The 26,687-nt window shown below is 59.8% G+C and overlaps 2 protein-coding genes across 9 annotated transcripts in view; one reads left to right on the top strand and one right to left on the bottom strand.

The window, feature by feature from the left end:
- LOC138822732 (sodium- and chloride-dependent taurine transporter) overlaps positions 1-16,575 on the top strand; it is an 83,429-nt gene extending 66,854 nt beyond the window's left edge. For all 7 annotated transcript variants that reach the window (XM_070015648.1, XM_070015646.1, XM_070015647.1 and 4 more), the window contains exons 10-15: positions 83-195; positions 3,193-3,330; positions 7,426-7,528; positions 8,016-8,116; positions 10,535-10,705; positions 12,887-16,575. In XM_070015648.1, coding sequence (XP_069871749.1) covers positions 83-195; positions 3,193-3,330; positions 7,426-7,528; positions 8,016-8,116; positions 10,535-10,705; positions 12,887-13,027 — 767 coding nt within the window. In that variant the 3' untranslated portion in view covers positions 13,028-16,575. The remainder of the gene's footprint in view (positions 1-82; positions 196-3,192; positions 3,331-7,425; positions 7,529-8,015; positions 8,117-10,534; positions 10,706-12,886) is intronic.
- A 2,231-nt stretch (positions 16,576-18,806) lies between these two features.
- The window catches only part of LOC138822731 (glutamate receptor-interacting protein 2-like), a 67,146-nt gene continuing 59,265 nt past the window's right edge, over positions 18,807-26,687 (bottom strand). For both annotated transcript variants that reach the window (XM_070015641.1, XM_070015640.1), the window contains exons 19-24: positions 26,256-26,435; positions 25,346-25,520; positions 24,374-24,479; positions 22,943-23,086; positions 21,461-21,607; positions 18,807-19,648 (exon numbers count right to left, since the gene is read on the bottom strand). In XM_070015641.1, coding sequence (XP_069871742.1) covers positions 19,490-19,648; positions 21,461-21,607; positions 22,943-23,086; positions 24,374-24,479; positions 25,346-25,520; positions 26,256-26,435 — 911 coding nt within the window. In that variant the 3' untranslated portion in view covers positions 18,807-19,489. The remainder of the gene's footprint in view (positions 19,649-21,460; positions 21,608-22,942; positions 23,087-24,373; positions 24,480-25,345; positions 25,521-26,255; positions 26,436-26,687) is intronic.

The raw sequence follows: 26,687 nt of genomic DNA, 5'->3' as shown, positions 1-26,687 counted from the left end.
TTATGTGAGGCCGGGGGCTCCGGGGGGCCCGGCGGCTGATGTGCCTCCCTCTGTGCCCCTCCCCGTTTTCTCTCCCACGTAGGTCCCGGCTTGGCCTTCATCGCCTACCCCAAGGCTGTGACGATGATGCCGCTCCCTACGTTTTGGTCCATTCTTTTCTTTATTATGCTTCTCTTGCTTGGACTGGATAGCCAGGTGAGTGCTGGGTGGCGCTGCCCTGGGAGAGGGCTTGGGGCGCCGTGCAGAGGTGACATCCATCGGTTCTGGGTTCTGGGATTGTCTGTCGTCAACACCACCCTCCCCACCCCCACCATGCTCCTAGTGCCTCTGGCCAGCCAAGGGTCCTGTGGGATCCTGGAGTGGGAACGGACACAGGGCAGCTGGAAGACGCCTGTCCGCCCCCAGCTGCAGGCTGTCACCCGTCTCCTGAGCGTCCTTTCCTTATCTTGGCTAGTGTTGTGATGATGCCCTTGTGGGCAGGGGCAACAGTGCTGGGTTCAGAGCACACAGGAGAGCCCGTGTCCAGCATCGCTCTCACCGAGGGCCGCAGCCCCCTGGGTGGCCAGGCTGGCTCGCAGGGTCAGGCAGGGGAGCAGGAGTCCAGAGAGGAGGTGGCCAGCGCGCAGGGTCAAGAATGAAAACATCCCAGAGACAGAAAACAGACCCGGGCCGTGTAAACAAGAGTGGGGGCCGCCTTCATCATCTTGGGTTCATGAGCTTGGCCTTTGGAGAGGCCCCACACACATGGCTTTTAGAACTCCTTCCAGAAGTAAAAGAAGAAAACAAAAGCAGATTAATAAGTAGCTAACATCTCCATGGCCCAAGATGGACTGCTTGGGAATGGCACCTACTTGCGAGTAAGCAAATAGAGGTGGTTAGTCACTAGGGTTTTGCCCTATAGGGAGGGGGAACCAGGGATGGGGCGGGGGGGGGGGGGGGGGGGAGGACACCCAGGATGGGGCCAATCTCGTCAACACCATCCCAGGACGCCACTGCCCTTTTGCTGCAGTCCGCCCAGACCTTGAGGCTTGGTGGTTGGCGACTGCCAGTGTCACTCAGCCCCCAGACCCCGGGATCCGGGATGGGAGGAGCTTGCTGATGTCATCATGGCTCACCTGTGGTTGAGCCCTTGGGGAAGTGTCCCCAAGCGGGGACAGGAACGCCACCATGCTAGGTGCTAGCCTGTTCCAGGCCCCATGCCAGTTTTTACGCCCCCCTGTGTGGCACAGTACACGAAAGTCACCCACACCAGCTGCAGGGGGAGCCACGCAGTCTTCCCACCCAGCAGCTCTGCCCTGAGAAGCACCAGCCTTGCCCTGGCCTGCCCGCAGGGCAGGGGAGGGGACCCCGGCCTGGGGAGGCAGGCAGGCGCAGCCACTGCAGCACCGGCTCCTTATTCCGCCCCGAGGCTTAAGCGAAGGCCTGGGCCTTGCGGCTAGCTGGAGGCTTGGCCCCGAGCTGTTGCTCTGTCTCTGTCACCTTCTCCTTGTGAGTTCCGGAGGTGGGGATGCACAGCTGCCTCAGGCAGGGCCTCGCGTGCCGGACGTGGTCACTTAGGCAGTAGCCATTGCGCTCTTCCAGGGCTTCTTGCCGTGGTGGGGAGTGGCCTGCGGAGGCTCGGGCCATCACACTGCTGTTCTTGGTGGGCCAATCTGGGAGCCCCCCGCCCCGGGGAGGCAGGTCCCTGTTGATAGATAGCCAAGAGGCCCCCAAACTGGCAGTGCCAGGAGGAGGGAGCTGACCTCAGTGCCCAGCTCCCCCTGCAGAGGTGAGTCAGCCATACTCAGCTGTCGGGTGACTCCTAACAATGTCAGATCTCTCTCAGCATCCCGGCCGGGCCCTGCCACTTGGCAGAGGGGGAAACCGAGGTCCATCTCCGATGAGCCAGGAAGGTTGGAAGAGGCTGTGCGGGGAGCTGGACAATGAGGGTTTGGGCAGGCTTGGTCCCGATTCCTGGCAGCACTGCCAGCATCTCCAGGGAGGGAGGAGCGGTGTTACTCCTAAAGCGTCACAAAGCATGGCAGCCTTGCAGATCATGCTGCTGCTCAGGTTTGGACTCCCCTGCTAGCCAGCCGTGGGGGTGGAAGATCCCCCGCCTTCTCCCTCCAACCCCCTCCCCCGCCAGGGCCCTCTCCCCTGATCTGGGCAGCAGGGCATCTTCTCTTGGACTGTTCGCAGCCCCCTTTCCTTGATCCTTCCTGCTGCCTGAGCTGTGGGCACTTGGAGATGCAAAGGAGCCAGATCCACTTTGGGGCGTGTGAGGGCCGGTGGAGCCGTCTGGCCTGGCCAGTCCTGATTTAAATGCTGCTGTGGGCTGTTAAGCCCAGAGGCTGCCCTCGAGGAACTTGGTGTAGAAGGCTCACACTCCGCTGAGTGTAGGTGGAGGGGCGGGGCCCCAGCAGGAGGAGCAGAAGGGTGGACAGCATCTCTTGGTATCGGTTAGATCAGTGATGGTGCAGGTCCTGAGAACGGCACTCGAGGCTGCTGTTTAAAGCAGCCAGGTGGCGCTCTGTGTGGTAATATGCCATGCTCTGCAAGGTCAGCCAGGCACAGAAAGACCAAGAGCATCAGCTGTGGAAGCACTTGTCAAATCTTACGTTTGGGGTGGATTCTTGGAGTCCAGCTGCCACACACAGCCACGCACACCTGGGCATTCTCTGGGCTTATGAGAGAAAGGGTTAAAACCATCACAGGAGTCCAGCCTGAACTGCTCCATTTCACAGATAAGAAAACTGAGTCACCTCTCCTTGGCACAGATGTCTACCCATCCATCACATGTCTGAGCAGCCATACCGGTGTGGCCTGCCATGGTATCGAAGGTCCAGAGAGCATGGACCACCCTTACCCCAGGAGAGTGGTTGTCATGACAACTAAAACACAGGGTCGGCACTGGCTTCCTGGGGAAGCAGTTTTCCCTCAGTCTTGTGTGAGAGAAGGGCATTCTGGCAGCAGAAACAGCCTGAGCAAGATGCCCAGACTGGGGCCTTATTTGCTGTATGTATAGAGCAGCGTGGCCTGCTCACATGCAAGGCCTGACTGCGGGGAAATGGCAGGCGCCTTGTGTGTGCCTGGGCCGCTCCCCTCCTCTTCCCTGCCCTCTCCTCCCCTCCCCTCCCCTCCCCTCCCCAAGCAGCAGCAGCAGCAGCAGCAGCAGCAGCTCCCTCACTGGCTCTCTCTCCCTTCCCTCCTCAGTTTGTTGAGGTCGAAGGACAGATCACGTCCTTGGTTGATCTTTACCCGTCCTTCCTAAGGAAGGGTTATCGTCGGGAAATCTTCATCGCCATCGTGTGTAGCATCAGCTACCTGCTGGGGCTGACGATGGTGACGGAGGTAAGCGCTGTCCCCGGGCGGCACACGGGACCCTGGCTCGGGACACCAGGCGCACCCACCCCCTCCCACCCCAGTGTAGCTCACCTCCCACCCCCGCCCACCCCCTCCTACCCCCGCCCACCCCCTCCCACCCCCACCCACCCCCTCCCACCCAGCGCACCCCCTCCCACCCCCGCCCACCCCCTCCCACCCCCGCCCACCCCCTCCCACCCAGCGCACCCCCTCCTACCCCCTCCCACCCCCACTCACCCCCTCCCACCCCAGTGTAGCTCACCTCCCACCCCCTCCCACCCAGCACACCCCCCTCCTACCCCCCCACCCCCGCCCACCCCCTCCCACCCCCGCCCACCCCCACCCACTCCCTCCCACCCCCGCCCCCCCCCTCCCACCCAGCGCACCCCCTCCTACCCCCTCCCACCCCCTCCCACCCCCACCCACCCCCTCCCACCCAGCGCACCCCCTCCTACCCCCCTCCCACCCCCTCCCACCCCCACCCACCCCCTCCCACCCAGCGCACCCCCTCCTACCCCCCTCCCACCCCCTCCCACCCCAGTGTAGCTCACCTCCCACACCCACCCACTCCCTCCCACCCAGCGCACCCCCTCCCACCCAGCGCACCCCCTCCCACCCAGTATACCCCCTCCCACCCCCCTTCCACCCCAGTGTAGCTCACCTCCCACCCCCACCCACCCCCTCCCACCCAGCGCACCCCCTCCTACCCAGCGCACCCCCTCCTACCCAGCGCACCCCCTCCTACCCCCTCCCACCCCCACCCACCCCCTCCCACCCAGTGTACCCCCTCCCACCCCCCTCCCACCCCAGTGTAGCTCACCTCCCACCCCCTCCCACCCCTTCCCACCCAGTGCACCCCCTCCCACCCAGCACACCCCCTCCCACCTCCCTCCCACCCTCTCCCACCCCAGCCCACCCCCTCCCACCCCAGTGCAGCTCACCTCCCACCCCCTCCCACCCAGCGCACCCCCTCCTACCCCTCTCCCACCCCCTCCCACCCCCACCCACCCCCTCCCACCCAGCACACCCCCTCCCACCTCCCTCCCACCCTCTCCCACCCCAGCCCACCCCCTCCCACCCCAGTGCAGCTCACCTCCCACCCCCTCCCACCCAGCACACCCCCCTCCTACCCCCCCACCCCCGCCCACCCCCTCCCACCCCCGCCCACCCCCACCCACTCCCTCCCACCCCCGCCCACCCCCTCCCACCCAGCGCACCCCCTCCTACCCCCCTCCCACCCCCTCCCACCCCCACCCACCCCCTCCCACCCAGCGCACCCCCTCCTACCCCCCTCCCACCCCCTCCCACCCCCACCCACCCCCTCCCACCCAGCGCACCCCCTCCTACCCCCCTCCCAACCCCTCCCACCCCCACCCACCCCCTCCCACCCAGCACACCCCCTCCTACCCCCCTCCCACCCCCTTCCACCCCAGTGTAGCTCACCTCCCACCCAGCGCACCCCCTCCTACCCCCCTCCCACCCCCTCCCACCCCCGCCCACCCCCTCCCACCCAGCGCACCCCCTCCTACCCCCCTCCCACCCCCTCCCACCCCCACCCACCCCCTCCCACCCAGCGCACCCCCTCCTACCCCCCTCCCACCCCCTCCCACCCCCACCCACCCCCTCCCACCCAGCGCACCCCCTCCTACCCCCCTCCCAACCCCTCCCACCCCCACCCACCCCCTCCCACCCAGCACACCCCCTCCTACCCCCCTCCCACCCCCTTCCACCCCAGTGTAGCTCACCTCCCACCCAGCGCACCCCCTCCTACCCCCCTCCCACCCCCTCCCACCCCCGCCCACCCCCTCCCACCCAGCGCACCCCCTCCTACCCCCCTCCCACCCCCTCCCACCCCCACCCACCCCCTCCCACCCAGCACACCCCCTCCTACCCCCCTCCCACCCCCTCCCACCCCAGTGTAGCTCACCTCCCACCCCCTCCCACCCAGTGCACCCCCTCCTACCCCCGCCCACTCCCTCCTACCCCAGTGCAGCTCACCTCCCACCCCCACCCATCCCCTCCCACCCAGCGCACCCCCTCCTACCCCCCCACCCCCGCCCACCCCCTCCCACCCCCACCCATCCCCTCCCACCCAGTGCACCCCCTCCCACCCCCACCCATCCCCTCCCACCCCCGCCCACCCCCTCCCACCCAGCGCACCCCCTCCTACCCCCCGCCCCCGCCCACCCCCTCCCACCCCCACCCATCCCCTCCCACCCAGTGCACCCCCTCCCACCCCCGCCTACCCCCTCCTACCCCAGTGCAGCTCACCTCCCACCCCCACCCATCCCCTCCCACCCAGCGCACCCCCTCCTACCCCCCCACCCCCGCCCACCCCCTCCCACCCCCACCCATCCCCTCCCACCCAGCGCACCCCCTCCCACCCCCTCCCACCCAGCGCACCCCCTCCCACCCCATCTCACCCAGTGCACCCCCTCCTACCCCCCCGCCCACCCCCTCCCACCCCAGTGCAGCTCACCTCCCTCATGCCCTCTTCTGGGTGTGCTGTGCCCCAGGCCCTGTGAGGGCAACAAGCAGAGATTCAGGCCCCAGCAGCTGACCACAGCTGACCACAGCTGTTCTGTTCCACAGCCAAACTGTCCTGCTCTTGGAGGCAGGGATTACTTGGGTTTGATTTCAGGGTCTCACACTACTATTTGACTCATGCCCCCAACCTCTGTGTGTGTGTGTGTGTGTGTGTGTGTGTGTGTGTGTGTGTGTGTGTGTGTGTGTGTGTGTGTGTGTGTGTGTGTGTGTGTGTGTGTGTGTGTGTGTGTGTGTGTGTGTGTGTGTGTGTGTGTGTGTGTGTGTGTGTTGAGATAAGCGTCTCACAGACTTTACTGTCCAGGCTGGCTTTGAAGCACATTCCTAAGTATCTAGGACGACAGGTGTGAACCACTGGTGTCTAGCTCTCCAGCCTTTTTTTTTTTGTTTTTTTCTGGTTGTGGAGCTTGAACTCTGGGCCTAGGCACTGTCCCTGTGCTCTTCAGCTCAAGGTGAGCGCTCTACCGCTTGAGCCACAATGCCGCTTCTGGTTTTCTGGTGGTTTATTGGAGATAAGAGTCTCAGGGAGTTTCCTGCCCTGGCTGGCTTTGAACCATGATCCTCAGATCTCAGCTTCCTGAGTAGTTAGGATTACAGGCGTGAGCCACCAGCGCCCAGCTCTCCAGCTGTTTTTATGCTTATTTTTTATTGGATCTCATTTCCCTCCCAGGCCAAGCACCCAGACTGCAATCTCCTTAGCTTAGGATTCCTGGAATAGTGACACCTTCCTCATTCAGCTTATCGGGCTTATGAACTTTTTCTTCCTGAGCTGGCCTGAAACCTCGATCCTCCCAATCTCAGCCTCCCAAGTAGCCAGGATGATGGGCTTAAGCCACCAGCTTCTGGCTACCCTACTTTTGAATGCTGAGCTAGACCCCAGGCCAGGCACATGCTCAGCAAGTGGTCTTCCACTGTGCGGGCATCTGGACAGTGGGGGTGCATCAGGCAGGGATCTTGTATGGGGTAGAGGGAGCAGGAGCGACAGCAGGAGATGCAGCAGAAGATGGACGTCCAGCACCACCGAGGGGGCGCTCCACACCCCGGGCCACACACCGAGCAGCTGGGGCCGCTGGGGAGCAGCGGCGTCTCCTTTGGATATAGACGGCCCATTGTTCAGATGGGCCCCCTCTTTTGTTAAGACATGTCATTTGCCTCCAGTTTTTCTCTTCCTGTGTTTTAATGAAATTTGTCAAACCTAAAGTTGGATCATTTTTACTTTTTTTTTTAGCAGTACTAGGGTTTGAACTTGCTAGGCTGGCATGCTACCATTTGAAGCATGCCTCCCATCCAGTTTTTTGATGATTAATTGCCCAGGTTGGCTTTGAACCATGATCTTTCGGGCATCAGCCTCCTGAATAGCTAGGAGTACAGACATGAGTCAAGCTGAGCACTTAAAAAAATATATGCATGTATGTACACATGCTGCTAGGCATGCTAAGCATTTTCCTTTGGTGTATTCTAGCTTATTTGCCAGAGAGTTTTATATATGATCAGTAAGAGACCAAATAATCAATCACCCCTCTCTTGTCTCCTCCACAGGGTGGCATGTATGTGTTTCAACTCTTTGACTACTATGCAGCTAGCGGTGTATGCCTTTTGTGGGTTGCATTCTTTGAATGTTTTGTTATTGCCTGGATCTATGGTGAGTACGGGATTGTGCAGATCCTTTCTCAGGCTTCTCCCTGGGGCTTCTTTTCACTGGAGTGTGAGAGGCTTTGGCTGGAAGGCCTTGCCCTCCCGGGCCCTTTCCAGGGCAAGCCTCGCCCTGTAGTCACATCACAGACAGCCCCGTGCTGAGGTGCCGGGTGTGAGAGGTGCTTTGACCAATAGAGAACCTGGATGAATGAGGGTCTGTGTGTGATCACCTAGCATCCCCAAAGGGCCCATGCTGACCTCCTAAGGCTTAAGTTTGCCATAATGGGATCTGGGCTCTGCCTAACACCGACCAAGAACAAAAGCTACAGGATGCCCTGTATTATTTGTGTTCCACACCATTTTGGTTATGCCACACCTGTGTGGAGACAGAGGCCTGATGATCCCAGAGGCCACACCCCAGCCCTGCCACACCAGCCCCAGGGCGGCGCCGGCCTTGGACCCGAATCACCCGTGTCCTCCGCTGTGTCTTGCAGGCGGTAACAGCTTCTATGACGGGATTGAGGACATGATCGGCTACCGGCCCGGGCCCTGGATGAAGTACAGCTGGGCTATCATCACTCCAGTCCTGTGTGTGGTGAGTTCCACAAGGCTCTGGCTCAGCATGTTTACTGGCTAGCCAGTCTTCCATTCTGCCAGCGCTGGTTGCGGTGTGTTTGGCGAGGAGCTTGCGGGGGGGCGTGGAGGGGTGAGTGGTCAAGCTGAGGCCGCAGCGTGGTGAGCCGGGAGTTCTGCCCGTTAGTTGTCCACGGAGGAGGGGGTGTGGCAGCAAGCTGTTCTGAGCTCTCCCGTCCCTGCCGCCATCTTAGGCTTGACCTTGGCATGTACCTTTCAGCCCGTGGTGATGTTCTTCAACCACTATCACAAAAGCTGCTGCCCTGTCCATGTCCAAGACCAGCCCAGACCCTAGATGCTTGTGGGAAACCTTGTCTGCACCCCGTTGTCACACCACAGGGAACACGGATGGCCTCCTAGCATTTAGGAATCAGCTTGGGGGATAAACGGGCCCTCCCCCAGTGACCTGTGCTCCCAGGCAGGGCCGAACTGCTGCTACCCCCGGCAATTGCAAGTCGCAGCCTCAAGCACACCACTTCTCTGAGCCTCAGTTTCCTTACCTCTAAAGCAAGGCCTGCAGGGGGCACCAGACAACTTCACCTTTTCCCCATCACTGTTTAACACGACAGCGGGCTCCCATCAGGACGGTGTGCCCCTCCCCCTGCAGCCGGAAGCACCAGCAGCACTAGCAGTGGGCACACTTGGCCAGCACACACTCGCTTCTCTGGGTCTGATCTTCCATTGTGTTTGCCCCCCGCCCCTCTTACCACTCTGACCCCTGTCTACTCCTCTCTGCGCTCCCACCCCCCGCCCCAGGGCCAGAGCCCCACAGGCAGAAACCGTGAGAAAGGTGGGCAGGGCCGGGCACCCTCCCACCATGCTCTACCCTGCAGAATTTGTCACAGGATGGAGTTGGGCCCAGTTGTAGATGGCCTATGACCACCTATGCAGCACCTCATTCAGGAGCGGGGCTCCTCCCAGCCTCTTTGCCAGGCTGAGGTGCGCAGTATTGGGGCCCTCAGGGCCAACCCCACCCCACTTGGAATCTCGTGACCAAATCCCAGCCTGGAGCCTGGGCCCGTGGCTTGGCTTGGGGGGGAGGCTGGCAGGGGGAGGGGAGATGCCAGGCATTCACCCCTGCCCCCACATTACTGTGCGCCTGCCGTGTGCAGTCTGAATGGCCCTAGGTGAGCAGTGGGGAGCATTGGAGAGAGTGGGGTGAGTTGAGGGAAAAGAGGGCTGGACAGAGGGAACAGCCCATACTCAGGCTCCGGCATAAGTGGCTCAGGAACTGGGAGGAGTCCAGGATGGCCAGATTGCACAGGTGGGGGCAGGGGAGAGGTAAGGGGGGATACACGGGCTGACCAGGGCGGCTACGCTGAAGAGTGCAGCCTTCCTGCACCAGGAGGCACCCAGAAGCTTTGTCAGACTGGCACCAGCAAGACCCTTAAGGTGGCAGCGCAGGCAGCCCCAGGGCAGGCTGTGAGGACCCAGGGCAGGCGGCCCCAGGGCAGGTGTGAGGCTGCAGGGCAGGTGTGAGACCCCAGGGCAGGCGGCCCCAGGGCAGGTGTGAGACCCCAGGGCAGGTGTGAGACCGCAGGGCAGGTGTGAGGCCGCAGGGCAGGTGTGAGACCGCAGGGCAGGTGTGAGGCTGCAGGGCAGGTGTGAGACCGCAGGGCAGGTGTGAGGCCGCAGGGCAGGTGTGAGGCTGCAGGGCAGGTGTGAGACCGCAGGGCGGGTGTGAGGCTTCAGGGCAGGTGTGAGACCGCAGGGCAGGTGTGAGGCGGTAGGGTGGTGTGAGACCGCAGGGCGGGTGTGAGGCCGCAGGGCAGGTGTGAGGCCGCAGGGCGGGTGTGAGGTGGCAGGGTGGGTGTGAGGCCGCAGGGCGGGTGTGAGACCCCAGGGCGGGTGTGAGACCCCAGGGCAGGTGTGAGGACCCAGGGCAGGTGTGAGACCGCAGGGCGGGTGTGAGGAGGCAGGGCGGGTGTGAGGCCGCAGGGCGGGTGTGAGGAGGCAGGGCGGGTGTGAGGAGGCAGGGCGGGTGTGAGGTGGCAGGGCGGGTGTGAGGCCCCAGGGCGGGTATGAGGCCGAAGGGCGGGTGTGAGGAGGCAGGGTGGGTGTGAGGAGGCAGGGCGGGTGTGAGGCGGCAGGGCGGGTGTGAGGAGGCAGGGCGGGTGTGAGGAGGCAGGGCGGGTGTGAGGAGGCAGGGCGGGTGTGAGACCCCAGGGCGGGTGTGAGGCCCCAGGGCGGGTGTGAGGAGGCAGGGCGGGTGTGAGGCCCCAGGGCGGGTGTGAGGAGGCAGGGCGGGTGTGAGGCTGAAGGGCGGGTATGAGCCAGCCCCTAGGAGAGATCCACCCGGGGCTGAGGCCTGCCCCTGCTCCAGCAGCCCGGCCTCCGCACAGCCTGGGACCCTCTGACCGCCCCGTCTGCTTCTCCACAGGGGTGTTTCGTCTTCTCTCTGGTCAAGTATGTACCCCTGACCTACAACAAAGTCTACGTGTACCCGACCTGGGCCATCGGGCTGGGCTGGAGCCTGGCCCTGGCCTCCATGGTGTGCATCCCTCTGGTCGTCATCATCCGCCTCTGCCAGACCGAGGGGCCGTTCCTCGTGGTGAGTGGGGGGGGGGGGGTCTAGGGGGGTGGCGCCCAGGACAGCTCTCTGCCGGTTTTCTGGGTGGCCTTAGGCAAGATGGCTGCCCTTTATGAGTCCTGGGTTGAGATTGACCATGGGCAGAGGTGCATTGTGGGCTGTGGGTGGGGGAAGGTGTCTCCGCATGGGACACTGAGGGGGACAGCCGGGCTGTGGGGGACACAGTGGTCCTGCGGATCCCTCATCCCAGGAGGGAGACAGGAATCCCTACCCCCCCCACCCCCGGCCAGGAGCCAGCCCAGGGGAAGCCCGGCCCGGCTCGGCCCAGCCGGGTTCCAGACCTGGGGCTGTGCTGCCTGACCTTGGCGGGCCCCCCTCTGCCTGGGACCCCCCCGCCCGCTTCCCCAGCTCCCCCACAGATTCCTCCCACAGTGCTCCAGGCCAGCAGGGCCAGGGCTCTTTCCAAGAACTTCTCTTCTCAGAATCTCTTTTAACCTTTGGGTCTGGGCTGATTCCAAGTCTGCACTGTTTTGTTCTGGGACCTTTTTTATTGTTATTCTCTTAAAAAAAAAAATATCTGGAGCCAGGATGTCCCGGGGCTCTGCCCCCACAGGCGGCTTGTGTTTCCTTTGGGCTCGGAGTCGCCCAGAGGGGCTGTTGATGGGGGGGGAGGTGTGGGGCGGAGGTGGGGCTGAGGGGGACAGGCACCGGGTCTGAGGCAGCAAGGCCTCCTGGGTATCCCACAGGGTTGGACCTGGTGTAGGTTCTGAGGAGTTGACGTACTGGACAGTGCATACGGAACACCAGCCTGGGGTGGCCATGGCTCTGAGCCAAACCAGGCCCCCCCTGGACACCCAGGCCCCCCAGAGTGCCGAGTGGGCACAGTGTTGCTGGGGGCGGGGTGGGTCTCTAGAGACCCACTGCCAGGGTGGGGACACCTAGCGGTCACTCACCTGTTGCCCTTTCCAAGCCTGATTTTAAAGTACTGGTCCCGCCTGCGCTCAGAGTTTGGCTGGCACAGGAGGGAGGGCAGAAGCATGGCTGGGGTGTGTGAGGAGGGTTCTCTGGATGCCTGGCCGGCACCCCCCCACACCGGGCCCCCGCTGGTGGCCTGCGGCGCTTGTGTACTGCCCATAGTGTGGTCAGCCCCCCAACCAGCAGGAAGCAGTGGGCCCCGGCAGCTGCCAGGCGGCTGGGCTGGAGCCGGGCAAAGACCAAGTCCACAGCTGGCAGCCAGGCGGGCCACAGGCCAAGAGCTGCCAGGTCTTAAGAAATGGAAGGGGGCGGCCAGGCGCCAGTGGCTCACGCCTGTCATCCTAGCTACTCAGGAGGCTGAGATCTGAGGATTGTGGTTCAAAGCCAGCCCGGGCAGCAAAGTCCATGAGACTTCTCTCTAATAAACCACTCAGAAAACCAGAAGTGGCACTGTGGCTCAAGTGGTAGAACGCTTGCCTTGAGCTGAAGAGCTGAGGGACAGCGCCCAGGCCCAGTTCAAGCCCCATGACTGACAAAAAAAAAAAAAGAAAAGAAAAGAAAAGAAATGGAAGAGGGGCACCCTAAATGAGACTTCCTAGCTCGCACCTACCACGCATGTGCTGCGTTGTGTCAACGTTTTTATTTTTGTAACTGCTGGCCTCTCGAGGTCTGCGCAGACACTTGGCAGGACACGGGCTTAGAGACAGGCGTCCCGGGCCCTGGGCCAGCTCTGGCATGGCTTGTCTGGGGTTCTTCCCTTCTATGATGAGATGACTCACCTGCCCAGAATGGCCAGAGCTCCCCCCCCCAACCCAGAGCTGTGGGGGAGTCTGAGGGACTTGGGCCTGCCTGTGAGGAGGAGCTGGCAGCTCAGGAGGCTGAGGGGTGCCCACGGTTCCCCCCGGAGCTGCAGGGCTACACAGCAGCAAGCCACACTGAAGGCACCAGGGCACAGACAGGAAGGGCACCTGCGGGGAGACCTGTGTGGCACGCACGTGGAATTGGCTAGGAAAACTACTTTTCCAACTCAGGGGACCAGCAAACTCCATGGCCCCACTCCTTCCTTCCCAGAGAGACCAAGAGCAGGAGGTGGGGGGACGGGGAGAGACCTGCCACACGGCCCACCCAGCTGCAGGCACAGCAGTGCCTAGGAATGGTGAATCCGTGAGTCGGCCAACCAGCCGGCTCACGGCCTCTTCCTCCCCCCCCCCCTGCTTGCTTCTGCAGAGAGTCAAGTACCTGCTGACCCCCAGGGAGCCCAACCGCTGGGCTGTGGAGCGGGAGGGGGCCGTACCCTTCAACACCACCACCACCATGAACGGCGCCCTGGTGAAGCCAACACACATCATCGTGGAGACCATGATGTGAGCTCGCCCCGGCCGGCCGCTTTCCTGCTGTTTACTAACGTTAGATTCTCATAGGACCAGGTTTACAGAGCTTTACATTTGCACTAGGATTTTTTTTTAATTGTCACAGAAAATGTTAATGTTAAATGTGTATGTGTGTGTGTGGGTGGGTGTGTGTGCGTGCCTGTTTATTGTGTGTGTGTGTGTGTCTCTTGTTTTGATTTCGGGATATTTTGTATAAAAAGACAACCTGTGGGCAGATGTCCCGGGGGAGGCCAAGCTTTCATACTGAATTAGATGGGAACTTGGTAAAATCTTCCTTTGTAATTTTTTTAAACATGTAACTATACAGACACTTAAGAGACTGTCATACACTTTTACCACTTGAATTGATTTTCTTGCCAGCAATACATCTCAATTTCTCAAAAGCAGTCCTTCGGTGCTTATGTAGCTGGCAGAAAGTTCTGCTCCCTCCGGCCCCACCCCAGAAAACAACACGAAACAACAGATCCACACTGGCTACAGTTTGCCTGGGATGGCAGGTACATCTAAGACGTGTAGCCCTTCTGAAGCCTGGTTCAGGTAGGAAAGGACCCACCAGCCGCAGAGGCCCAGGGGCAGGAGGACTTGGAGACCCTCTTCGCTGTTTGTCTTAGGAAGATAGATGCCAAAATAATGAGCCAACTCTCAAGACTAGAGCAACTGACGGAGGTTAGAGCTGAGGCCTCCAGCAGAAACGGTTGATGGGGAGAACAATCAGTAGGACTCTCAGAGCCACCAGGAGTCTCGGCAGGGGAGAGAGGGAGAGGGAGAGAGAGAGAAAGAGAGGGAGAGAGAGGGAGAGGTGTAGCATGAAGTGGCTCCTGGGAGCCCCTGGGCCAGGGGGTCTTGCAGAGGGCCAAGTGTCTGGCGATGCTGGCAGTTCTGGGCCATTCCATGCTCGGGCCTGAAGCCAGCTCAGAAGTGTGGGCTAGGTGTTCCCCAGGCCCCATGGATTTGTTGAGGGGTACAGGAGAGGAGGAAAGGGGAGGCGAGTGGATCAAGCCATGTGGCCCCAGCGTGAGGACGCAGAGTTGCCCCTCCTGGCCTCCCGGCCCCCTTGGCTCTGACCTCACTGCCCTGGGCTGGGAGACTCGCCACATTCTCTCTCAGAACACCACCCCAGGGCCACCCCAGCCAGCAAAGGCTACCTTTGAGTAGAGCCCAGAGCTACTTTTGAGGCTGGATCTTGGATGCGGTGGGGGGGGGGGCGCAGCTTGGTGGTGGTGAGCTGGCTGGCCTTGAGCCTTCCACGCTAAGCCTGGCAGACTGTGTGGGGATGGAGGAGAGAAGGCAAGGTTGGCAGAAGGTTGGAATTGCAGGGGGCTGGCCCCCCTGAGCTCGCAGACCAGGCCAGGGCCAGGAGCAGGGCACACAGGCAGACACACCTCCGCCTGCCCGGCGATGGTCCCAACGGACACATCGTCACACGCACAGCCACAAGGCTGCTGGCAGCTTGGAGAGCGGGGTCCTCCTCAAATCCAAGAGTCAGGACTCCCCCCGCCACCCGCCCCCCCTCCCCCCGGGGGCAAGTCTGGACCTCGTGTCTCTGACAAGTGTATACATTTCTCTGTTTCCAAAGCTATGTACTCTGCCAAACCACGCCGAATCCTTTCCAAACATCAACCAGTTCTACCATGTTCCTATTTTTCTATGTACTTATGGTTGCCGTGGTGTCTGATCGAGTGTGTGTTGTTGTTTTGTCGTCATCTTACTGAGTAGCTATGTGACCTGTGTTCTTCTGTCTTACGGAACTTTAGTAAACTAACCACTGGTGGGTGAAGACAGGTGACGGGAGAGCGGGGCGGGCCTTGTGGTCACTTCCGTCTTCCCTTCCCTCCCTGGTACCCCGCGTGCAAGGCGTCAGTATTCTGGGTTGGTAGACAAATTGCAACATTCTGGAAAGGCCTGAAGAAGGTCTCTTCTCATAAGATTCCCAGACCAAATCCTAGACCAAAGACACAAGCAGACCAAGTCTCCAGCGCTGCCTGGATGAAAGGTCGCCTCCTCCCCCCTGTCCCCGGCCTCCCGGGCACCTGTCTCCAGTTCCAGTCCCGCGCCCGCTCCCGGGCTCTGTCCCATGTGCAGTGACGATTGTCTTCGTGTCGCCGTATGAGTGACATTTTTTCATTAGAGCTCGTGACTCCGGTCCACCTGTGTCTTGCCAAGTAGCTCTCTGCTTGGGACGGTCAGACATTGTGACCGCAAGTCGCCCGGCCTGCCAGGGCCAGACAGCAAGCGCGGAGACACCATAAGGAAACAAATGGCTGAGCTGCCCCGGGGGACACATCATTGGTGGTCCTGGGCCATGGTCCCTGATCTAATGTCCTCATTGTACATGGGGAAACCGAGGCCCTGAGCAGACCGGGGGGGTGGGGGGGGGATTTGACTGCCTGCTGTACTATCTGCAAGGTGTGCATGCGAGGTGGGCGTGGCCGGCTTCCACCATAGGAAACACACACCTTCCCCCACCCGTGGACCCCAGGCCGCAGCCTGGAGGAGAAATGAGCTCTGACCACCGCCCCAGTGACCCTCCATCTCCTGGCTAGGAGATGGGGAGGACTGAGACCCCCGCACAGCAGGAAAGCAGCTCAGGCCCAAGGCTTCCTAGGAGGAGCCTTGGTCCCCGGGAGAGAGCAGGAGGCACCCCTCGGCCTCCCCTGGCTCTCCCAGCACAGCACCAGCCTCGCCCGCACTGCAGCTCTCCACCAGACGCGCTCTGGGCAGCCGGTCCGAGAGCAGAGCCCCCTACTGCTCCCCCAAGACACACACAAGCCAGGAAGGCACCCCAGAGCGAAGGCCCCTCAAGGTCTCACCTAGCCCTAGACCCGTCGCGTGGGTGCTGTAAATACCTCTGTCTGCGAACCCCCATCCAGTGCAAAGCCACAAGACTAAACCCAGGGAGCAGAAGGGAGAGCCCCCCTCCCCCTCCAGGCCTTCCCTCAGAAACATGGCATCTTCAGAGAAAGCTGGCTGCCCTAGTTCTCTGGGCCGTCTCCGCAGGCTTGCTCTCCTTCCGCAAGGACGCGGGGCGTCTTGTTATATATCTGGCTTCAATCTGAGATGGTTACTCCATTATTTTTTTTTTTTTTTACCCAATTAATCTTCCCAATCCCTAAAAACTGTGACTCTGTATTTAGCACAAGAAAAAGCCAAGAACGTGGGTTTGCCTCCTTCCAGAAATATGTCTGGCTCATCAGGACATTTTTTAAAAAACTTCAAAATATTTTTAAGGTATTTTAAACTTTTGTAAAAAATAAAAACCAAAAAAACTGAAATCAACCAACGAGAGGAGGAATTTGTATCTGAGCAAGACCCTGGTGTGTGAGTCAGTCTCCAGTCTCGCAGTATACAAGCTTTTGTGTATAAATGTTTTATGATATGGATCCCTGTATTTTGCAGGGTTTTTTTCCCTCTTTTGCTTTTTAGATAAATATGTATATCAATATTTTAAATTCATCTTTGCTTTTTTTAGAGGAGTTTGTAATCACCTTATAACATGACAATAAACATTTCCTTTTTAAAATTCAACACGTGTGGTGTGTTTGGCAAGCACCTTGCGGGCTCAGGCCTGCTCTCCAGCAGAAGGCCGTCAGGGTTGGGAATAGCTGCGTATCATAATGAGATACCTCGGGATAGGATTTTTTATAATGCACACAGCCTGAAGGCCATTTTATACAGTATTCGAGGGCTCCCACGATTTGACTGCGACCTTGGGATGCAGGAGCAGGGGGGATGGTAGGCCCGTGAGCCAGGCAGAGGTGGTGCTGGGTTGATGCTCAAAAAGTTTCAGCACCTGGGTGCTGATGGCTGACGCCTGTAATCCTAGCTACTCAGGAGGCTGAGATCTGAGGATCACTGTTCAAAGCCAGCCTGGAAAGTCCACAAGACTTTAATTTCCAGTGAAGCACCAAAAAGCTGGAAATAAAGCTGTAGCTCAAGCAGTAGAGCACTAGCCTTGTGCAAAAACAGCTCAGGGATGGCACCCCGGCCTAGAATTCACACACACACACACACACATACACACACCATTTCAGATCTTTTGCCAGGCACTGGTGACTCAGCCCATCATCTCAGCTACTCTGAACTAAGGTGTAAGGTAGCCTCCTGAGATGAGTCCTCTGTGCTGCTTACTGGCTTGCTGATGTCACTAGAATGTGCACTCTATCTCAGACCACCTGAAGCCCAGTAAATGGTAGAGGGGTGAGTGTGTGTGTGTGTGTGTGTGTGTCTTGAAGCTTTAACTCGGCCTGGGCACTGTCCCTGAGCTTCTTTGCTCAAGGCTAGTGCTCTGCCACTTGAGTTACAGCTCCCCTTCTGGGTTTTTTTTTTTTTTTTCATTAGTTAATTGGAGCTAAGACTCTCACTGGCTTTCCTGCCTGGGCTGGCTTTTGAACCATGATCCTCAGCCCTCAGCCTCCTGAATAGCTAGGATGACAGATGTGAGCCACCAGTGCCTGACATGACAGAGGTTTTGAGTGGATGAATGCTCTAGAAAGCAAGTGAGATCACACAAGCTGGCCCTGGTACGCCCAGGAATTTTTTTTTAAAAAAGCAAATAGCCTACTCTTAAGTGCATTTTAATATTTATTAAAAATTCATCCCAACAGTGGCCTGCCGCCCCACCCCCGGCTGCAGTCCCGGCAGGACAGTTACACACGGGCCCCAAACATCACAGGCAGCTTTTGGCCTGCTGGCTTGTGCTTCCAGAGAGCCCCAAGAACTCCCAGTAGAAAAATAATTTACACAGAATGGGCTTTCAGCCAGAGAAAAATACAGCTTTAGGGGTGGGGGAATGTCACCCAAAATGCAGGGGTGGGGGGGACTCCGGGGTTGGCGAAGGTCAGGTCCGGATGGATGTGTGGGAGACGCCAGGGGGACTATTGCATATGAGCAGGCCTGGCCAGCCCCCCCCCCACCAGCCAGGCCCAATTGCATATGTGTGGGAGAACAGCAGAGACCCGAGGAAGGCCAGCCTGGATGTGCTTTCTCTTGCCTAGAGTCCCGGAATCTTGGAGTCCTGTGGCTTTCCTAAGGGGAGGGACCCTGAGAGTGTCCGGTCCAGCCATGTTATCTAACAGGCCCCGAGAGGCCAAGAAGCCTGCCCAAGGTCACACAGCTTGTGGCTGCTGGCAGCCCAGGAGCCATCTCTGCTATCCTCAGCCCTCCAAGCGGAGCTCCGCCTTTACTCGACGCCCCTGCATGGGGGGCTAGTGCCTTTCTCCCTAGTGTGACCGCAGAGGCTCTGAGGGCAGGGCCTGGGCTCAGCCAGGAGACCTGCACCTGCTCCCACTGTCCACCCCACTTCCCAGAGGAGCACGAGCCCGCAGGGGTCAGCCAACAGGGAACCTGTGCCGAGAAACCTGGCTCCTTCCTGCAACTGGTCTTGGGTGGAAGAGCCTTTTCCTGGCCTCTGGGGGGCCCAGGAGTGGAGCACGCAGCAGGGCGGGGGAGGAGAGGCCCCTGGTTTGAAACCCACCTCAGAGCCCTGTGGGAGGGAAACAGGGATCGGCTGAACCCCCAGCGGCCCTCCAAACCCACGGCCAGACCGCACCTGGGCTGTGCTCAACACCAAACGGTTCTCGCTGCATTGTGAAACTGGAGGCAATGGTGTGGGGCCGCCAGGGCCGCCGGGGCTTCCAGGTTGCAAGAGAGACAGACTCCACCTCAGGACCTGGAGGCTGTCCCTGCGGGCCTCCCCCCCCCTCCACCCCAGCTCTTCCCCCTCCAGGGCTGGGATGTCGCCAGGCGCCCACCTCCCCTCTGCCTCCTGCCCCCAGGTTTCTCGGTGGAGTGGCAGGCCAGCCATACTTCCTGGGCCTTCTGTCCTCCAAACGCTGCAAGGGGGCATATGGCCAGGACATGTGACCGCCCACCACTGACACTGGGCTGCCCACGGACAAGCCGCTGACCTTCAGTGGCTGGAACACCCGGGCTGGAACGCCCGGCTTGGGGCGTCCTAAGAAGGTACGCAGAATTAGAGGTCCTTGTGCCAGCCAGCCCCAACACCTGGATTCGGGCCCAGGGAAGGTGCTGGCTCCTTCCTGAGCCTCCGCCCATCAGGAAGCGGAACATCACCTGCTCGCCTGGCACTTCAGTCCCTGACTCAGGGAGGGCCCCAGCCTGCGTTGCTTACCTCTCCTGACAGGGAGCTCGCTCCCGGCAGGGCCTGGGGATCCTCCCATTCCCCCCACCTACGCCTCTCTCCCTGGCTGCGCAGCCATCCCAGCCCCTTCGGAAGGGGCTTCTCTGGGCATCTCAGAGACCTAACTTGGTCAAGACCCAGATGTAGCTCCAAATAAGGCTGGGACCTCGCTGCCTGGGACCACAGAAGTGGGGCACAGATACCAAGGCCCAACCCTGGCTCGGAACCTCCAGGCACACAGATGAGCAAGGTGTGCCCTTCTCTAGCCCAGCCCTGCCATGTCCGGACCACAGAAGGCCTTCAGAGCATCTGGGGGCTGCTGGGGGCTGGCGTGCGGGGCGTCCGGCGGCTCTGGGCCAGGGGGTTGCGGCTGATGACCAGCTCCAAGATGTCGCCTGCCTCTGCCAGGAGTGGCACTGCCAGGCAGCAGTCGAAGTCCCGCGTGCGGACATGGTTGACCTGCAAGGGACACAAGCAGGGGACAGGGCAGGGGATGCGTTGAGTGGCTGAAGAGGTGGGAATTGTATGATTTCCCGAAATAGGGGCCTGCCCCAGCCTTGGTTAAATTCCTGTACACACAGAGGAAGTTGCTCGTCATTAACTCAGTTCTTCTGGTTAGGCAGCAAAGAGAATGTTCTAGGGAGACACCTGCATACCTTTCAGGCTCCTCTGACTTTGCTCCTCTCTTTTTGTGTGTGTGTTTGTGTGTGTGTGTGGTTGTGTGTATGCGTGTATGTATGTGTGTGCATGTATGCGTGTGGGGAGGGTGACACTAGGACTTACACTCAGGGCCTCACACCTTTGCTTAGCTTTTTCGCTCAAGGCTGGCACTATTCATCTGAGCCATAGCTCCACCTCCAACTCTTTGCTGGTTAACTGGAGATTAAGGGTTACTCCAATTTATCTGCCTGGATTTCAGATTTATCTGGATTTCAGATTTATCTAGATTTCAGATCACAGCCTCCTGAGTAGCTAGGAATACAGGCGTGAGCTCTGGGCAGCCAGCTTTCTCTCTTTTCAACATAAAAGGCAGGGTATATGGAAGGCAGGGTAGATGGAGCTCAAGGGTCTGGGTTCCATACTCAGCATCAGCAACACACACACACACACACACACACACACACACACACACACACACATACACGCACACGCACACACAGCCTCTTGCCTACTGTTTGGTGACAGTCCTTGTTTCTGTTTTGTTTGTATTTTACCTTGAATGTCTATCTTAGACAAGGGATACTGATTTTTCATTCTTGAGATAATTCCCTTTCAAAAATAAATGTAATTAGCCAGGTATCGGTGGCTCACGCCTGTCATCCTAGCTACTCAGGAGGCTGAGATCTGAGGATCGTGGCTCAAAGCCAGCCTGGGCAGGAAAGTCTGTGAGACTCTTTATCTCCAATTAACCACCAGAAAACTGGGAGTGGTGCTGTGATTCAAGTGGTAGAGCACTAGCCTTGAGCTAAAGAGCTGAGGGACAGCGCCCAGGCGCAGAGACCAAGCCCCACTGTGGACCAAAAAAAAAAAAAAAGAGAGAAAAAAAAGATATAAAAAATACATAAATTGAAGAAGGCTCATCGATTTAGAGAAAACATGAGTACATTGAAAATAAAAATGGCTAAAACAAAGGAACATAATCAGCTAAGGCAGGGGAGGGGGCAAGGGTGGTTCTGAGGTGGTTCTGGGTGGTCCAGGGTAGCCTAGATGGCCAGGCCACACGGCCCAGGCTCCCTTGGGAAAGTAAGGTAGGTCACATGACTGGCTCTGGCCAATAGATTGTGAAGAAAGAAGACAGGTGAATTCAGGGGGAGCCAAGCCTGTCATCCCGGCTCCTCCAGAAGCCGAGGAGTGGCTGTGGAAGGCCACTGGGGACAGAAAAGTTCAGGAGACTCCGTCTCCACAGACGGCAGGGCCCAGGGGTGCTCGCCTGGCATCGCAGCACACAGGGTCTGGACCCAGACTTGCAGTGGTAAACAGACCCTATCTTGGAAAAGGGGTCGGAGCATCTGCTCAGCTAGCATGAGGCCCTGGGTTCAATCCCCGGTACTGCCAAAAAAACCCGAATCATTTCTCCTGTGGAGGTGTCTGTGTAGGCTGCATGGGAAATGGGGACCCCCAGGAGGTGGGCGCAGGGCCTTGCCTCCTTGGTGCCCATGCCCGGTGCTGCAGGTGGAGGTGTCGGTGCTGGGCATCGCTCCTACCCGCCCTCCCCACTTTTCGCAAGCGGAGGTCTGGCCTGGTCCCCGTCACCGCCACGGCCCACCTTACCTGCAGGATCCTGTCGAAGGGCCGCAGGCCCCCACGCTGGGCCGGCCCGTCAGCGCGTACCGTGTGCACATAGATGCCCTTCTCCAAGAGACCGTCCGAGACGCTGAAGCCAAAGTCATTCCGCAATGGGTCCTTGTGCAGCGTCACCTGGGGACAGGAGGCGACGCCGGCCCTGGAACTGTGCCCTGCTGCAGCTCACCCCTTGGGCTGGCATTCGGTGCCCCTGGGGTCCAGGTCCAGGCTGTTGGCCAGCTGCACTCCCACAGCAGCCTGCTGAGCCCACGCCAGGCCCCCATGCGCCCCGGCCCCCCACGTCACAGCACCCCGCACCCCTGGGGCCTTAGCTGGAGGCCCCGTTCCTGCTTCCTCCGGACCTGTGGAACCTGAGAGGCCCCGGGCATCCTGCCACCCGGACACCTGTGGTCCTTAAGGGCAACGCTGCCTGCCACCCACAGGCTGTGGGCAGCCGTGGCCCGCAGGGGTCTCCGGTCAGTGGTGTTCCCACACGGGGACCCAAAGTGCCGGCAGGTGCCAGCTTCTGGCCCCAGGTAGTTGTGGAAAGATGTGGGAGAAACTGATGTTTGGTTGTCCCACAGTTCCAAGCCCACCGGGGCAGCAAAGTCCATGAGACTCTTACTTCCAATTAATTACCAAAAGAAGAAAAAAAAAAAAAGCCAGAGGTGGAGCTATGGCTCAAGTGGTAGAGCGCTGGCCTTATGCAAAAAAGCTCAGGGACAGCGTCCAGGCCCTGGATTCGAGCCCCAGCACACCAAAAAAGGTTTTTCCCCCTATATGTATGTTAGATAGGTAGTTGGTTAATCTCTGATTGCAGAATTGGCAGATGAGAAGGGCTGATTACATACACATGCACAGCAATAAAAACAAGGTTTTATTCCTCTCTCTCCTTCTTCTACCCCCCCCCCTTCTCTCTGTCAGTTGTGGGGCTTGAACTCAGGGCCTAGGTGCTATTCCTGAGCTCTTTTTTACTCAAGGCTACCACTCTATCACTTGAATTCACAGTTCCAATTCTAGTTTTCTGGTGGTTAACTGGAGATAAGAGTCGCACAGGGGCTTTTCTGCCTGGGCTGGTTTCAGGTCTCAGCCTCCTGAGTAGCTAGGGTGACAGGTGTGAGCTTGGTGCCCATCTTCTGTTTTCTGAACCCGGGTTTCATTGTGTAGCCCCGGCTGGCCTGGAATTCATAATCGTCGGAGTGCTGAGATCACAGGAAAACACCACCGAGCAGGGTTCACAAGCTGCCTACAGAAAACCACCTGTGAGTAGTGGCCCGGTGAGTGTCACGGGCGTGTGCGTGTGCGTGTGCAGGTGTGCTCACTCCCACATGATGAGAGTTGCAGGAGACCAGCCTGGTGTAACACCCTTCCTTTGTGGTGGAGGAGAGGCCCATGGGGCAGGGCTGTGAGTCCACGGCCGGCGCTCGTGGCCCTCAGAGCCCCCCCCCCGTGCCCGCCCTCAGTGCCCACCTTGTGCATCTCCAAGGGTGTTGGTAGCAGCAGCTCCTGCAGGTCTTCATGGGACTCTCGGATGTCCCGGGCCCTCCGCCAGGGCCGGGGACCGGGTCTGCCCTCCAGGGCCACGCTGGGCACAGTGCCCGTCATGATGGAGTTCTGTGAGGGGACAGGGCCACTTCTCAGGTGCCTCTCACCTGCTCCACCAGTCAGCACCCCACCCCCGCCCCGCCCCGCCCCGCCCCGCCCTGGGCACCGTTCTCTGGGGTCACTGTGGTGGCCCTGAGCCCTAGGTGGGGTGGAGCGTCATTCCCCAATCAAACCAGAGGAGAGCCCCGCAGCTGCCACTGGTTCATCTCTCCGTCCACACCGAACTCGTTTTCTCCTCTGTACACCTTAGCATTTTCTCCCACTTTATTCATGAGCAAGGTAAGATTTGAACCCAGAGTCTTGCTGCAAAGTCAGGGCTCCTAACCCCTATGCTCTTGCTAATCATAAACACAACTAAGAAAATGGTGAGCTGGACAGAAGAAGGAAGCGCCCAGGACAGTGGGAAGAGACAGAAGAGAGGGTCCCGGCAGAGGGGACAGCTGTGCACAGGCCCAGGGGTGCCTCCGCCTCCCACCAGAGACAAAGTAAAGGAGACATCGCCAAACGCACAGCAGTGTAGGCATTGCTCTCATAGAACAAGAAGGTGTCTGAGAGCCAGTGAGTCACGCCTGTAATCCTAGCTACTGGGGAAGCCGAGATCTGAGGATCCTGGTTTGAAGTCAGCCTGGGGGCAGATCTGTGAGATCCTTATCTCCAATTAACCACCAAAAGAAGCCCTCAAAATCGAGGACTTGAAGTGGAGGTGTGGCTCAAGTGATGGAGCACTAGCCCTGAGCAAAAAAGCTAAATGATAGCCCCCAGGCCCTGAGTTCAGGTCCCAGTCCTAGCACACAAAAACAAAATGGAATAAGGGGTTGGGATGTAGCTCAGTGGCAAAGCACTTGCCTAGCAAGTGCAATGTCCTGGGTTCAATCCCCAGTACCAAAACACATACACACATACACACATACACGCATACACGCATACACGCATATACACATATACATATATGTCTATATATTGCATGGCTATACATATATATATTACACGGTTTTATATATATGTGTGTGTATATATATATATATATATATTCCATGGCTATATTGCATGGCTATATAAATACATATATAAAACTGTGCATATACATATATATATGTGCAATATATAGATATATATGTATATGCACAGTTTTATATATGTATAATATATGGCTGTGTTAAGGCCTCATTGGACCCCGATACCCATGTGAGAGTGTGCACACACACACACACACACACACACACACACACACACACACACATGTCACCCAGTGTGCCCAGATGCACTGGCCTGCGGCCAGCGGCCCCTGCCCCATACCTCTAGTCCCCTGAGCAGCTCTGACTGGCCGCAGGACTCGAGGTCTTCCAATGCCTCCCCCAGCACTCTCCAGAGCCCCTCGTCTCGGGCAGGGCCGGGGCCTGGGCTGTAACGTAGGAACCACAGCATCAGCTCCTGGCCGGCCGGTGGGTGGACTGCGGGCTGGGCCTCAGTCTTCAGGGCCTGGCTCGTGGGGCCATGGGGTGGGCAGGCGGGCAGGCGTGGGTCTTTGGTGGCAGTGCTGGGACCCCAGGGCAGTGGTTGGTGACACAGAATGGGAGGGACGCAGTTAGGGGTGACCAGGACTGTTGGTGACCAATTAGAACAGGGGCAGATGAGATGGGGTGGAGAACGCTGACACAGGACGCCTGGGAAGAGAGACAGACCGACAGAGAGATGGACAGAAAGACAGAGGAGATCTGTGGAACAGCCCAGAGGAAGGGCCGCGGGCTGCCCCCTCCCCAGACATGGGGTGCTGTAGGATGGGGGTGGGGCAGAGCTGGAGTCCGTCAGGACACAGACAGATGGAGGGGACAGGAGGGCTGCCCCAGGAAGTGGTCAGCCCGCAGGGAGGTCACGTGCAAAGCCCCCATGGCCCTGGCACCGTGGCCTGCCAGCGCTCTCCTCCACTAAGCCCGAAGGCCGGCTCTTCCCTTCCCATTCTGTAGGCCACATGCCTGAAGCCCAGGGGCCTGGGGCTGACAGGGACCAGGCGCGAGTATGCGTTCTGGTCTACCACGGCTCCCGTGAGCACAGGAACTTGCCAGAACAGGAGAGCCGGCCAGGCCACCCCCCACCCCCACCTCTGCCCTTGAGTCCCTTCCGTCACCCCTCACCTTCTCCTGGGCCTTTCCTCTGGCCTGGCTGCCAGATCTGCCCATGCACCCCCTCCACCCCCCCATCCCCACCTCCCTGGCCCAGAGCCCAGCTTCTCCCCGCCCCACACCCTGGCCATGGTGTCCCACTACAGACCTCGTTGGAGGATTCCAGGCCCCGTCCTCCTCCTCCTCCTCCTCCTCTTCGGGGAACTCACGGGACGCCCGGGGGTAGCTGGCCCTGCGGGGCTCGATGGGTGGGGGGCTCCTCAGCCTGGCAGGCTGCCACTCCTGAGGGATCGCAGCCCGGCCTGCTGCCTGCGGGGCGCGCGCTGGCGGGCGGAGAGGGGCAGCCGCGTCGGTCCCGTCCATCCTCGCCACGCTCCCACCCCGACTCATGCCCAGCCACCGCAAGGAAGCAGGACCGTAGCGGCCGCTCTCTGTGCCCGTCACCCAGCATCCTCCACAGCTATGCTGCCTGCCCAGTGGGCACGGCATGGCTGTGCCCAGCCAGGAAGGGAGGCCCTATACTGACGCCTCCTCTTTCAGCCTCTGCTGGTCCTGCTCTGATGCTCCTGCCTTGAACCATCTAGCGCTGGGCTTGGGGAAGCAGACACCTAGCAGGCGAGGGCCTCCAGGGAGAACCGGCCTTGCTGCTGGAGGAGGAGCTGGGGAGCTCCAGGGGCTCAACCGCAGGTCACAGGCCTCCACGCGGGGCAGAGGGGGTGGCCTGGCGGTGGCCTGGGGGCCTGGTCCTACAGGATGGGCCGGGAGGGCGCTTTCTCCCCCCTCCCCGCCCCCCGTCTTCCTGTGGATGCAGAGTGCTCTGACTGAGCACCTACTACGTCCAGACACAGGGGCGCGAACAGGAGCCGGCTCAGTCCTCGAGCTCATGGTGAGGAAATCTGAACCAAACAGACCCCGCTCCACACTCGCGGCCATGGGCCCAGGATGGGGGCTGGGCCCGCTCAGCTCTGCACCCTGAAGAGGAGAGCTGGAGAGGGGCAGGGCGGGGGCAGCGGAGGGAACCGGCCCCCACAAAGGCCTGTCCAGGAGCCCAGTGTTACCTGAACCCCTGAAGCCCCTCTCCATGGCTGAGCTGCCCCAGGACTCCACGGCACTGTCCACGCCGGGCACAGCTGGTGGGCAGCGGGCGGCCAGCAGGCCCCCACCCAGGGCGTCAGGCGTATCCTCGCCCGCATCGCTGGCCTCGCTGAGACTGCCTGACTTGCGGGGCGAGGGGGCACCTAGGAGGAGGGGGCATGATCTCTGACCTCGAGCAAACTTCAGTCAGTTTCCCCACCCGAGCGTGGCTGGCAGTTCCCAGGGCTGCTACCGTGTGGGTGGGGCAGCCAAGGGGGCAACGCTCTTTCGTAGATGGGGAAACGGAGGCTCAGGAAGCTGAACAACTTGCACAAGGTCAAACAGGGAGCAGTCGTGGCACCCCAGTTAGAAGGAAGACCCTCCAAATCCAGGGGAAACGGAAGCGCACAGCATTA

The sequence above is a fragment of the Dipodomys merriami genome, unplaced genomic scaffold (assembly GCF_024711535.1).
Source record: "Dipodomys merriami isolate MVZ:Mamm:240054 unplaced genomic scaffold, mDipMer1.0.p SCAF_114, whole genome shotgun sequence".
Classification (NCBI taxonomy): Eukaryota; Metazoa; Chordata; class Mammalia; order Rodentia; family Heteromyidae; genus Dipodomys; species Dipodomys merriami.
This window is presented reverse-complemented; position numbering and strand designations above follow the sequence as displayed.